The 14560-nt window shown below is 43.0% G+C and overlaps 1 protein-coding gene across 2 annotated transcripts in view; it reads right to left on the bottom strand.

Moving 5' to 3' along the window:
• Nucleotides 1–14253, bottom strand: part of MSANTD1 (Myb/SANT DNA binding domain containing 1) — a 34604-nt gene extending 20351 nt beyond the window's left edge. The window contains exons 1-2 of one of the 2 annotated variants that reach the window (XM_074903741.1): nt 14163–14253; nt 283–547 (exon numbers count right to left, since the gene is read on the bottom strand). In XM_074903741.1, coding sequence (XP_074759842.1) covers nt 283–536 — 254 coding nt within the window. In that variant the 5' untranslated portion in view covers nt 537–547; nt 14163–14253. Of the gene's footprint in view, nt 1–282; nt 548–966; nt 1000–14162 lie in introns of those variants that run through there. The other variant, XM_074903742.1, reaches the window with a different exon arrangement.
• Nucleotides 14254–14560: the final 307 nt, after the last annotated feature.

Genomic DNA, 14560 nt, shown 5'->3' with positions numbered 1-14560 from the left:
AATAAATCTTCTTCCCCACTAAATACATTTCCATCCCTCTGCATCATAACAATGCTAGCTAATTACAAAGAAACAAAGTTGTCCCAGAGTTTGACATGAAATGGGGGAAAAAATTAACAATGACGTAACAGTACTGGCAAGAGAGAATTTTAAAAGCGATATGAACAATCTTTAATCTTTTATCGACAGATTTCCTCTAGGAGACTTCTTTCTGAAAGGCAAAAATCACTGCGTTGTCCCTGTTAAAATCTCTTAAAATAAAAAGAATTAACTGAAGCTTACCTGTACTGGAATGTCATATTTGTAATTTTTATCTTTATTTCCTCTCCGTGGCGAATTTCTCCAGTCATTTCAAAGAGTTTGTTAGCCATTTTCTCATAAACTTTGGCATTCCTTTTAGTTTGTTTCAGCTCATCAAAAAATTCTTCCCAAACCAGCATTAAACCTCTCATTTCTGCATCAGTCCAGTTTCTGGCCCTCCTGTGTTTCTCAGTCTGAGAAGAGACAATGTAACTGGGAATTTCTGCTGCAGCCATTGCTGACTGACCTAAAAGGGTTTTAAAAGAGGACACTTAATATAGATTGAGTTTTTAGTTTAGGTTTTTTGTAGTGCAAGACATGCATATGTGGATAAAGAATTTGAATGACAACAGAACATATGAAACCTTTTTGCAACAGCTTGAAGCTTGAGTGCACAAAATGGGGCCTACATCTGACAGGCAGGAATTTAGTTAAAAGCTTTTAAACAGAGAAACGTCATTTTGATGTCACGTTTCCATAGCAACAGAGCAACTGCATAAGCTACAACAACAAAAACCTTTTAACTGAAAGCCAAAGAATCAGGACAAAGTTGACAGGCCATCAATATTAAAGCTTTTAAACACTTTAGGTTTAACAAAAAAAAGATCTATGCAGCCTTTGAGAAGCTACTTTTAAGTTTCTACTTCTTTTTTAGCTTTCCCTTACCTTTTAGGCAGACAATCTGCTAGCAGGGGGTCATGGTCGCCTGAACGAGCTTTTAAGTTGCGCCTTGACAGACTCTCTAGGAGGTTGCAAGGACTGAGGCCATGTACACAAAAAAAAAGCTTTTTTTCGCAAAGATATTCTGCAAAAAGCTTCAGCCAGCTTTATGAAAACTATACATCTCTAAGCTAATAAATGTTTAAGCAGGCAGGCTCATTAAAAAGGAGCCTGCATCTGGGTTTAAGAACATGCATAAAATAGTATTTAAGTGTTTAAATATAGAGAGAAATGTATACAAAATTTCAATATAAAGCCACTTTTTTTTTTTTTTCCCTGAGATGTTTTGCTGCTGATAAGCACACACTGCAGTCCTGTCAGTATGAATTTGCCTTTGTAGGTATGTATTACTGTATGTGTATTTTGTATTCCTAGTAATTTAGATGCTATTTATGCAGCCTGTGTTCTGCCTTAGGACTGCAGCAGAAGCATTTCACCTGCTTTATAGGGAACCTAAAAGGATTATTCAATGAGTTAAAAAAAGGCTGCAAGATGCTTAGAACTGTGAATAAATTGCTTTGCTGTAAAACAAGCATTTTGAGCTGGTTTCTATATAGGGCTAAAATCTGCCAGCAGTTATACCAGAGAAGCACTGCTTATTCATTCTATTAAAGATTGTGCAACACAAGCAGTGGGCCAAATTCTGCCTCCGTTTACACTCGTGCACTCTGACAATAATCTGTCACAAAACAGGGAGATGCATGAACTGCATTAATTCAAGCAGTACGACCAGCTAAAGAGAAAGATGTTTATTTCCTACAGTTCCGATATAACTGTGTTATGTAAAATATAAATAAATAAACAAACCACGGACCTTTCTTATTATTATTTTCTGTTTCAGCATATAACAACAATAACGACCTCACTGCAGGGCATTTCCTGAAGATTAATGACAGGCAGGGGTTAATGGCCTGAGGCTCACCCAGTCAGTCGTTAATCCCCAGGAAATGTTCTGTGCCTCAATCCTTAATGCTTAAGTATCCTATAAATTGTAAGTCTTCTCATAACCACATCCTTGATCTTAACAATAGTTTAAAAATGCACAGCTTGGTTTGCATGCTGGAGCCTGGAGATGGCAAAGAGGACACATAATGTTCCTAAAAGGTACACCAGTAAAATTTGTAGTATCGTTGCCTTCTTTCTATTTTATTTATTCTATTGTTTATTACAAAAGGCACAACAGCATACCATAGAACAAGGGGGGGGCAGAATCACACATACTGTACATAGGAACTTCCACTGATCCAACCCTGAAGATGTCTGTCAGAAATATACCTGCTGAGTCATGGGCTTCCTCAAAAAAAAAAAAAAGAAAAATTCTCCTCACTTACAAGTAACTACTTTTAACTACTAATATGACAGCCTAGCAACTATTACCTTTAAAAATGTGTAAATAGCAGCATATGTTGTGATGATGATCTTGCATGGTTTGTCTCTTGGGTGGCCAGCTGGGAGACATCACATGATCAGGGGACAGATGGTGGTCAGAAGAGGATCAGCTGGTGACACGTTCCATTTTATTAATTTATTGTTTTGTTTTGTTTTGAAATTCTCATCACTTAACCTTGGGCTCCATGCAGCTATGTTAATAAAACTGTACCAAACTCAGCTGGCTGCAGCCAGAGCCGGTGGCTGAGGATCACCAGGAGGAGTTTAAGGAAGTGATGAAGTGTCCGAGAGGAAAACACCACCGGTCTCTTGTTACAGCGCTGGGTCTGACTGGGGACCACTGCTGGCTACTGCAAAGCCAAGCTTGCTTTTCAACCTCTAATCACACATTAGAAGTTTGTTTTTCCCCTCCAGCCTTTAATCCACCCAGGTTCTGAAAATGCTGATTAACACCACTCAAACCTATAGCAAGATGTATACACATTGTAAAAATAACAAATATACATATGGTCTCTGCTTTAAAGATTTTTTTTTTTTTTTAATCTGCTTTCAAGCACGACAACCAGGACAGGGTGGAAGAAAACCTGTCCCGCTGCAACATCTTTCTGTGATGGCCCACAACTATTCCTTCCCCTTTTTATCCACATGTGCCTGGCAGATGTGAGGCCGCTCCTTGTGCTCTGTACCGTCTGCTGGGGCCGTGCCCAGCCCCCGGCCCCAAATGCAGGATCCTGCAGAAGGGGGGCGGTTGTTTCCCTGTGCAATTCGCATCTCTTAACTTCTCTATACCCTGTTTCCTATTAGTGTAATTGACAGATTGATATAGTGGTATACTGCTATTTAACATCTGTTAAATAAAAGAAATACTTTCTAATAATACCTCCCTTATTCCCCTCCCCTCAGCACCAGAAGGGAATCTAAGTTTCCAGGACTCAGGTTTTATCCCCTCCTCTGAAAAAGTCATTGATATTAATTCTGGAGCCTCGGCATGCCTCATCTGCCTCGCTAAAGCACACGTGCCAAGTGATTGATAAAGTGACTGTTTTGCTACGTGGAGCTGAAAGCAATGAAAGCTTTTTTACCCCCAAATAATCCCTACAGTTCTCACCAGAGCCAGGGGAGGCAAAAACCCCCTCTCCAGGCTGTGCCTCTCTCTGATGATGTTCTGCAGATCTGCGCAGTCCCTGGGAGTCGTGAACCCTTTGTCCTGGCCCCTGAATCAGGAAAAACAGCTAAGACAGGATCGGCAAACCTTTAGGGGAAGAGCAGCCCTTCAGCAGCGAGAGCCATCCCTCCCCAGGACAGGGGCATTAGGAGGAGAAGCCCCATTAGCTCTTGTCTGCTTCTTGCCCCTCTCAAGCTAGAGGCCAGTCAAGATTCATCATCTACCTCAATGACTGGCGGGTGACCAAACCCCCAATAACTGCTGGCATGACAAGCTGCAGCTCTGCCAGACCCAAGGTATGGATGCGCCTGGCACTGACATCCCTCACACGTCCCACTCCGACATCTCCACTGAAGGCGGAGTCCTCCAGCATTGGCCTCCTTCAGGCTGAGGACAAGCCTGGCACCAAGTACCACACAAGCAACTGAAGCTGTAACGGTTCTCATCAATAAAATAAGGATGTTAACATCTCTTGGAAAACACTGAAAGACATAATGGAGCTTCTGAGGACACCTTTGTAGATGACTTCCCTCTGTAGTAGCTGTTTTCCTCCACTCTCCTGCTCACCCCAGTCCCTCCTCTGATGGGCACTGCAATGACAAGTCTAGAAGATACTCTTATGAACCCTCAGTGGGCTTGAGGATCTCACTCATGCCCTTCCTCTTAATGCACACCTGCTCCTAAGAGCTCAGAGGAACATGAATTTAATGATCCTCTTGTAAATCTGTTCTTCATATCATCTGTCTAAACACCCTTACCTTTTGTTGCAATCATTATATATCAGCTTGAATAATAGCTCTCACAGCTGTTCCACCTTTCATGGTGGTTTCTAAAGATAACAAACCCCAAACAGGGTAGAAAGGTTTCTAATTTGCAGATGTGGATCTAATGAAGTTGCCTAGAGATGTTTCTGTCAAAGAGTTCAGACAACTCCTTTAATTCTAACATATCTGTTGACTGTACTTCAGGTGATCTGTGCTAACTGACTGCATATACAGCCTTTAGCTTTGCAAGTGTGGGCTAACACATGCCAAATAAAACTTCCTTTAGCCAAGTTTTAGGGAAAGGTGTTTCCCTCGCATTTGCAGGGAGATAACAGCTCTAGTCAGCCAATTACCAGAGCTCAACCCACAAACTATAAGCTATTAAACCGTGATTACAGAAGAGCGTGTCCAATCTTGCTGATGGGGATTGCGGTAGAAGTCAGACAGCACCTTCTTGACAAATCAGAATTTATTCCATTAGGATGCAAGAAATTTCTGCAGCTTCTCCTAAATGTATTTCTGTGTCTGAAATCCCAATAGGCAGCTGCCTATAGAGGTGCTGACACACGGGTCACTGCTTATTTGGATTTCAGAAATGGAAGTACGTTAGTTTTGGTTCAGGTGAGTCATGAGACCAATTGGTCTAGTCCTAGTTTTAGCACTACTGGCAGCAAACACCCTTTTAGGCAGCGACTCTGAGCAGTGACACTGGGAGAAAGTTCCTACTGGAGGGCCATCAGAAGTATGCATCACCCTTCAGACACAGGTCTCTCTAAAGCACATGGGTATTTCAGCAGACCATCCTATAATGTCCTGGCTACATATAACTCCACAAAAAGCTGCTTGCACCCTTTTGTGTTCAGGGCAAGATGTTGAAAACAAGGTTGTACAAAGTACAGGCTTGTCACTGATCCTTGCAAGCCGCCACTCTGGCCCACGAGGAACGTAACACATGTGGGCAATAACAAATCCTGAAACTGGATAGTGGCTGCAGAGCATGTGTTCATCCTCCGGTTATTTCAGTGCAGGCACACCTTGATCGCTTTGTTTGAAAGAGCGTAAAAGTATGTATGTGTCTGTTTAAAAACAAAGTGTTTCACGCTGCAGTGGGATGCTCTATTTTAAGTTCAAAAAAGGCGTCTGCACGTGTTGGGAGGCTGCCCCACACTTTGCCATTCACCGGGCTAGAATGGCCACTTTCTAAAGTCTTACTGAAACGCATCTCTGATCACTGCACACTGCAATTTGTAAAGAGGGATAAATGCAATGAGAGAAGAAATAACCCTCTCGTTGCTTCTGAAAAGTTTGTCCAGAGTAGATAGGCAGGGACAGGCGATCACAGGGGAGAAGCTGCTGCCTTCTCTCCTCCATTAAACCAATGGGTCCATGACAGTAAACTGTTGTGCTCAGGAGAGTGCTTGGAAAACAGGAGCTCACCCTAAGGTAGGGAAGTGCCTTGCAGACTGCAGGTCTGGGCTTGGGAGCTCTGGTAAGGTCCATGCACCCTTCAGTCTGCCGGTCTCCTTGGGTGATGAAGTCATGCAGGTTTGTAACGGCTCAGGAGCTATAGAAAACCATAAGGGTCGTGAACAAGAGCCATCAGGTCAGTGCTGTAAAACTACACACAAACCACAGCTCGTGCTGTCCTAATACCTGTGAGGGAAGTTTAACAATACAGCATCATTTGTAAAGGAAGCAAAAAACAAACTGCAGGAGGTCCTATTACAAAGACAAAAAGAAAAAAAATATTCAGGCTGAGGAAGTACAGTAGGTGTCCCAAGGTGTATAAAAAAAGGACAGTCCCTTTTGTCAGAGGGTCTGCAACCTAACTGCGGCATGCCACAAGGGAAACAAACAGGATAGACCAGGAGGGACAAGTGACAGCAATACGTTATTGAGCAAAGGCTGAATAGCTTTTATGTAAATCTAGAATAAATAATACCTGCAAAGAAGTCTGACAACAGAAATGGGTTCTCTGGAGGAAGCTGGCTGAGGGGAAGGGATCCTGGCTGACATGGGACGGAAGATTTTGATAAGTCAATGCTTAGAACAAAAAGAACAAGAAAAAAACCCGTTTCCACACAAATGCCCTGCCACAGGGCTGTCCGTAGCAGGTTTCCCTGATGGTAAAGCGGGGCACTGAGCACTGTGCAGCCCAGGAAGACGGTGGTCTAAGAAGGTGCAGGTGAGCAGGAGGAAGCTGGTGAGGTTTTTGATTTCATTTTGCTAGATCACGTCCTGCTTGAATCTCACTGTAATCAGAACATTTCCCAAAAGCATTTTGATCTTGCTGAACTGGCAGATTCTGACCAAAAATATCTGCTTTGCCTATTTTAGTAGTAACCATGGAAGCCAGCTTTGCACAGGCATTCAGTTGGAGAGAGAAGGATAGCGAGAGACAGAGAGGTGAATGCAGACAAGCTGGGAAATGGGGCTTTAGCAGTTTTTGTGGTCAGAGCAGGAAGCATTAGCACAGACAAGGGGGAGAACTGGAATTATATGGGGCTTTAGAAGGAAGAGCTCATGGACTTCAGGGAACCAAAGGAATTCACTGCTTGGAAAAACCAGGTATAGACTGGTATGTTGGCAGTAATTAGATTTAACAAAACTCTTAGCACTGTGATTTTTAATTACTTTGTATTTTTTTAAGTTTAGCAGAAACACACACACACTCATGGTACAAACCCTAGCTGAGCATATTGGGTGGAAAAAAAAAAATCCCTTATGTCCAGAAGTTACAAATAACCACTCCCAAAACGTCTGGCACTTACAATATGTGGAGACAAGATGCCAGAGTAGATGGACTTTCAGTTACATATGTTCCTGAATTTTCAGGGATACAGGAAGAAACAGGCAATATTCTTAAATTTTAGTGATATTGTACAGAGAAGACAGACATCAGTTCTACATGTGGCATACTCCCGGTTCATTTTGTAGCAAACAGAGCATTTCTAAGATTTGCTTACTCTGAAGAAATCATTTGCAGGTCTTTAGGATACAGAGCAACCCTGCAGTATGTAGTATCAGACATACTCCTTTTCTGGTAAACAAGAAACAAATCAGATGACAATGAAAATCGCTCAGTTCCCAATAAATGGCTTCCCAAATCCCACTTGAAATAAATTATTCTGGTCCTGCTTACTTACGGGGGAAGTCAATAAGTCCTCCTGCCCATGTTTGGTTTTTAGCACATTTTATCAAGCTACATGCTGGAAAGTGCCTAGTTCATTAAAAACTGCTCCTAAAACACTATGCAAATATTTCTCTTTCAGAAGTAAATTCCTCCAAGAACCTGTTCTAAACAGTTCGCGTTAGACAGAGACCATGATTTAATCCAGTCTGGATTTGAGATTTATCACAAAAGAAGAAAAATAATCCCTGTTGCGTAGAAGTCTGCCCTGTGCCTTGTGCCGAGTGACGTTCCCACGACTCAGCAGGGCAGGAGAGAAATGCCGTGTCACAAAAAACCAGATGACGGCAGCTGGTTTGATCATGGTGGTGCTGCTGCACACGCGGCATCGTTTCTGCCCCAGCAAGAATTAATGCTGCTGGTGTCATCCGTTGCTAACAGCAGCGTAAAAGGTAGTGATATTTAAATAAATGCTTGAAGGAGGTTATCGATTCATTGATCCATTAGCAAGAAGCCATCCCCAGGATTCAGATGAGAACGAGCCAAGCGCAGGGACCTTGGCACAGGCGCAGGACTCCAGCTAAGCAAGTTTTTGCACCGTTGTGGTAGCAAGTATTAGAGCTGCGTTGAATAAATGGGTTCTAGCTTGCTGTTCTTCCAGAAAGGAGAGCGGTTTGGGCCCTCTTCCAGCAACCTCAGAGAAACTGCAGCGCAAGTTGCTGGCAATTCCCTGCCAGAAGCCCAGCCTCTCTGCTCAGAGCTTGCTACTAGCTTGGCAGCCTGCTGCATCCACCTAGCAGCTGTTTGCATCCCCACGCTGTCTCTCCCTGACTCCCTGCCAAGGCCCAGGATGGATGTGGGGAGGCTCCGGTCTCCTGCCATACCCTGCCCTCCGCGTACAGCCACGCTCCAGGCAAGCCCAGTAATTACCCCAAGGTGGCCAGGGAACGCCTCGAACCTGCTCGTCTAGGTGGGAGGCAGCGGTGGGATTAGGTCCTGCTGTTCTGTAGTTTAATCAGCCATAGGTTTTAGAAATAAAGAGCATTTTAAAAAATCAAAGATGTCTGCCAAATTAAGAAAGGCAGGAGCTTCTCTGACTCACCTTCTGTGCTTTTGCTCCGAGACCTCAGATTAACCCCAACTGTAGGCCTTTACCCTCACAAGCGTTTGCTCAGCTCTCCAGCCCCACAGAGGAAAATTTACAAGATTTAAAAGAAATATATATTTCAGATAAAATATTTAGAGCACAGGAGATTTTCCTATCAGTTTGTTAAAGATTAAAATACTAAAATGTAAATGGTGTTTTGGGTATTATTGCAAGGCAGCCTCAGGAATGGAAATTTGAGAAGTGTTGCAACCTATAAAGTTCAGAGGATACTTGTAAAAGACTGCCAAAAGAGAAGTAAAACCAAATTCACCGTCACTGTTTTGATAGCCAAAGAGCTTATCTGCTTAAGTGGTTGCTAATGGAAGTTGGGACCATACAAGAAGTAGCTGCCCTTTCTGGGACAGGCTGCCAGCAATGTCAGCCATCCCACAGCATCTGCGTGTCCTTGTGTGGGAAATGCGTTTGGCTTTCAAGGGACTGAACCGACAGTATCACACAGCCGGTCACGGATGGTCTTGACTATTCTCAATACTACGCTCAAAGTGTTTCAGGGGAGTTTAGTACCTCATCAGAGAGATATATGGAAAAGCTGCTATCTCCAGTGAAAGTACATGGGGTTTCCAGTAGAAGCACAGGTTTCCCTGTTGTCCCATGACGACTGTGCAGCCATATGGCCTGTGAAGTCCTCCTGTATGATCTGTGTTTGCAAACGCTTCCCCTGGAAGGATGACTTCTGCATTTGTGCAGATGATCCACAGAAATTCTTCAGCTGCTAGGACACTGAGTTGCAGCTCCAAAACAAACACACTATTGGGAACTTAAGTGCTAGTGCTCATGTCTCATGACAGGCAGGAGGATGACCCATCTCGGTGTAGAAAGGTTTATTGCGATATGCATATAACATGGCAACAACAAAAAAACAAAACGGTTTGCCAGAATTTGGGACCTTAGGATTCCTCTTGGTTTACAGGATGCAGAGTCTGGTTCCCTGGACATCCCAGGGACAGCCAAGAGGGGTCATCTCCCCCTCTCACATCCAAGCGTGTCCCTTTAGTCGGCCTTCTGCCCTGGGATGCCATGTCTTCTCTCACTGCCTCACTGCTTTCCCCATAAGCCTGTACTGCAATTGCTTTTGTGCTCCTTGCTGACTCCTGGCTTTATCCAGCTGTTTTTTCCCTCTCCATGGCTCTCTCCTGTTTATCAGATGCAACTCCGCTCCAACCACTCTCCAGCCACCAGGGTTCAGTTTATATTTTTTTACCTTAGTGCGCTCCTCCAATCTAGGCATTTACTTCTATTGTTTTGGCTATCACTAAACCAAGAAGTTGTATTTGCTTCCTCTTTTGGCCTCAGTGAAATGCTGCCAGCAAACCCATCAGCCCATGGATCAAAGAGATGTTTTTGAGCCATCACACACAGGATTATTCTGGCCAGCCTGAGGAAGTCCATCTGCCTCCTTTTGTGAGTTCTCCTGAACTAATGCACACCCACAAACCACTTCTAGACGCAAACTTTTCCACATCCAACACCAGTTGTCTAATACCACCAGTGATTTTAAAATCCTCACTGGTGCTTTCTATTGTAAACCAGAGGATGTGCCCCAGAAGTGTAGGTCTGTGCAGAGAAAAGCAGCATGATATGCTTGCCTATAAATACCCACCGCAATGTGGGTATTCATAGAATATCTCAAGTTGGAAGGGACCCATAAGGATCATCAAGTCCAACTCCCTGCTCCTCACAGGACTACCTAGAACTAAGAGCACTGTCCAGGCACTCCTTGAACTCTGACAGGCTTGGTGCCACGACCACTTCCCCGGGAAGCCTGTTCCGGTGACTGACCACCCTCACAGGGAAGAACCTTTTCCTCATGCACAATCTGAACTTCCCCTGACGTAGATTTGGAGGCAAGCAAAGCTAATACTACCAAAAGGAGTGACGGAGTACCTGCCACCATCCATTTCTCTGCTGAGTAGATCACGTGAGTGCAATCAACAAGATTAGTTTAAATTATGGATTAACTGGACTCTGTTTGCTTGCAGCAGATTAGCAAGCACTCAAATGACTCTTTTTTTTGGCAGAAAAGCTGCCTCCAGTAGGTGAGCAAAGATTATTATGAATAGTAAGAAAACTGAAGAGCTACAGACCAGATTTTCAGTAGTGCAGAACCTACCTATTTCTAGCTAAACTCCACAGGGGCCCGGGCATACCCATCATAAACAAGAAACCTCACCCAGATGTTTGAGAGGGGAGTGCAGACTGAAAATGTAAAACCACACATATGCAGGAGACACCCAGCATGAAGACGCAAGCTGTCAGAAGGGAGTCCATGGCAGATGTGAATGGCACTGGGGAATTCTTATTTTTTTTTCATCCCTAAACATTCAATTGACAGATTTCCGCATAGCCAGAAGGAGCACTTTTGGATCCCCACATTCTAAGCAAATCTCCAATTGCTCAGGAGGTCAGGATTTTTTGGTTAACAGCTTTAATGACTGTAGGACCAGAGGCCTTGTAAACAAAGCAACAAGGAACCACCATCTGACTTCAGAGAAACACAAGACTAAACAATTTACAAAAACCCAGGCCAGTTCACAACAGAGTGTCTCATTCTCTTTAATAAGAGCGACCAGTGTTTTTCATTTGCTGTGCAAACAGGAAGGAATAGTGTGTTTCCCAAGGGAGGCACTCTTGTGCAACTTGTTTAATACAGGCAATGGGCCAACTCCAAAGGACTTAAGAAGTTAGTCCTCCCTCCACCTCACCCACCTTACTGTAAAAGGCTATTGTACAAACTGCTTGGATGGCTTTAGCTCCCGTTTTGCTGTGGATTTAAAAAGAGCTCAACAGCCCGACCCACAAACCTACCCAACCAAGGGCAGGACAAGTATCACTGTTTCTTGTCAGCATCTCACTAGCCATATAAATGAAAATATGCTTCTCTGCTAATGTACTGCAACTTTAACCCAAGTGATGGCTGGCATGCTTGAACAAACTATTTGCAATGACTCTTCCCCCATGCTGTCTTTAATGCCCCATAGCAATATCCCAGTGGCTGAAGCCTCTTAAGACGACCAAAAATGCATCACAGGCAGCAGTCTAAAATGTTCAGTGCTAGTGTTGTGGTTTTCTCCATTTGCAACATCCTTCCTCTCTGCACACTATGCTTCATGATAACTGGACAGGCAGATTATATTAAAGTTCATGCATACCTTTTCAAATTATTTCTCATCAAGTCTCAGCGGGAACTAAATGAAGATTAAACTAATCATTCCTTGAGGCCTCTTATGGAGTGTTTTATCACTTTTTGTGAATACATTATGGAGAACTTCAGTGAAGTGCTGATCTGGCAGGACCATTGAACACACAAGCTGGAGTGGCTGGACAACCCAACACACATCTGAGAAATGAAGGCTTGGGACATCCTCGATAAATGAGACAAGACACAACCTTATCCATTTCTTGTAAAACCACAATAGGAAACGTTTTCCAAAATATCATCCTGCCTTTCTGAAAAAAACAAAGGAGCAAGTCTGACAAGAGCTGTTTGACGCTACATGAAACGTTCCTGATGTACTCTCTGATCTTCTCTACCTCCTGAAATCTGTAGAACACCACGACACCCAGGCAAAACCCAGCTACTGTAACTTGTCTTGATCCCCACTTTAACCTGCTTCCACAATAACCAAATTCTTTCATCGACCGATCTGCAGCTCTGTCCCTGACCTCTGATCTGCACAGTGCCTCTCTGGGTATTGTACATGGCTATCAGATAACCACAACTGACATCCAGACTTCCAACAGCCTCTGGGTAAAAGCTGTAATGCTGGGTCATGGCAGACCCCCAGACGAAAAAATTAACGTGCTTTTTCTGCAATGCCTTGCAGGGTTAAGGAGTCATTTAACCATAGATGAAAGCTGAAAGAAAGGTCCAAAAGGTTTTGAAGCAACAGAAAAAACGCTGCCTGGAATGTCAGAACCAGACACTTCACTCAGTAATAAAATTCATGGTCCCAAAAGCAGGATCAGATAAATTCTTACTAGTGTTTTCTTTGACAGAAATACACATATTCAGGTTTCTTCTGCTGTAAAGGCAGAAGAGAATCCTGAGCACTAGTCACCACAACTATTGGGAATATTTGGGGAGTATTTTATACATCTCATTACTGTAAAAGTTTTAGAAACATTATTGTGCTCTATTCTACTCTGCCTCCCTATGTCGTTTTTGTCTTACCAATGAAAACTCTTTCAGGCAGGCATCACATGCAAGTTCCCAGCTAAGCATTTAAAATATTACAGGTGAGTTATCAGTCAAAGTTTCTGGAATCACTGTGACTTTTAAGACAATGTAGATGCTTCCCACTACTTTCAACATGCTACAATATGGGAAAGCAAGATCAGCTTTGTTTTAGATTATTAATGCGATACGATTGGAGTGCACTCAGAAATGGTCAAAAATAAACTCTCTCTTTCATTCCCAACTGTTCAGTTCTGTATTAAAGTACAGTAAAACAGTAAGTAAGTCTTGTGAATAAGGTTTTTGTTTACATTTGACTATTAATTATTGTCAGAGAGCCAACATCTGTGCCGCTGCTTATTTTATTTATACACACACACACACGCTTTTTATATATTTTTATATACATATCTATATCTATATATATATATATACATATACACACACACAGAGGCATTATTTTACTTGGTTGATTTCTAATAGCAGCTATTCCAAAATAAGTATTGGAAGAGGAGAGGAAGGGACAGCTGTAGGAAGCTCAGACCATCACCTCACCATAGAGCCCAGGGAAACCTCTCTACGTGCAGATTAACCCTCAGGAAGTGGAAAAGCATTGTATTTTTCCTCAGAAAATTCAGAAATGTATTACATGTCCCTACAGACTCTGCACCATCTCAAGACAAATCCAAGACTGCTAAAAATCAAAAACACGCTTGGATGCCATAAGTTGTTTTTCTTTTACATAAAAATCACCAAATAGAAATTAATTTTTCTGTCTTTAAGCAATATGCCATCAGAAAATTCTGCATGTAAAAGCTTGGAGAGACAATGAGACCGACTGCCAGTCAAGTATGGGACTGTAAGAAGGCACATCCACCACAAGACACAAAAAGTTGTTAGACTCAAAACTGTGAAGAAATATTAAAAGTCAACAAAGTTAGCCCGTCTACTGGCTAACGTCTCTGAAATAGTCCCGTCACACAGCAATCTCAGAGCCAGTGCATCAGAAGAAAGCAAATGGGTTCAAGGATGAAGTACTGATCAGTTAAACCCAAATCAGCAGTCACCACAGAAAGTGGCTATTACAACGTGGACTCCTCTGTCCACAAGGTACAAAACTGTGAAGCAACTCCTTAAAGGGACTGAAACAGTGACCAGCTTGACCTCCTCTGGCTGAAGAGAAGACAACACAGCAACTTCTAAACACTCAGACATTGCAGCCCTGAAACACTCAGCCCTGTTCCCTTGCCTGGCTTTTCAGAGATGAAGCAGAAGGGAGGTACAGGCTCAGTACACAAACCCGCACTTTTATAGCTTTGGGGTTTTATGGTGTGGAAGAAAAACTTCAGTACCTGCTGTCCTAGGAACAGAAGATCCTCCATGAGCCTTGAAGTCAGCACAGGAGTCTTCGCAGCAGATCACTGACCCGGAGCAGAACTTCGTGTCTGGGGGAGAGAGAGTTTGGCAAACAAAACACTGTGCAGGGAGGGGAGCAAGGAAACATTTCATATAGATTGAGAAGGAAGGTCAGATGTGCTTAGCCAACATTATCTTGTAAAGGTCTAGTGTGGTAGGTTTAGATTAGTTTGTAAACTCTAGACTTTCAAACAGCATGGACAAATATATTCCCCATGCTATATAGTCCCATCATAAATTACTTTAATTGGTCCATAAACTTTCAACAGCCTCATTCCCATGTGCTGAAAGCTACTCACTTTAAGCTAAAAGAATATGACTAACATCATCATCT

The sequence above is a fragment of the Athene noctua genome, chromosome 4 (assembly GCF_965140245.1).
Source record: "Athene noctua chromosome 4, bAthNoc1.hap1.1, whole genome shotgun sequence".
Classification (NCBI taxonomy): Eukaryota; Metazoa; Chordata; class Aves; order Strigiformes; family Strigidae; genus Athene; species Athene noctua.
This window is presented reverse-complemented; position numbering and strand designations above follow the sequence as displayed.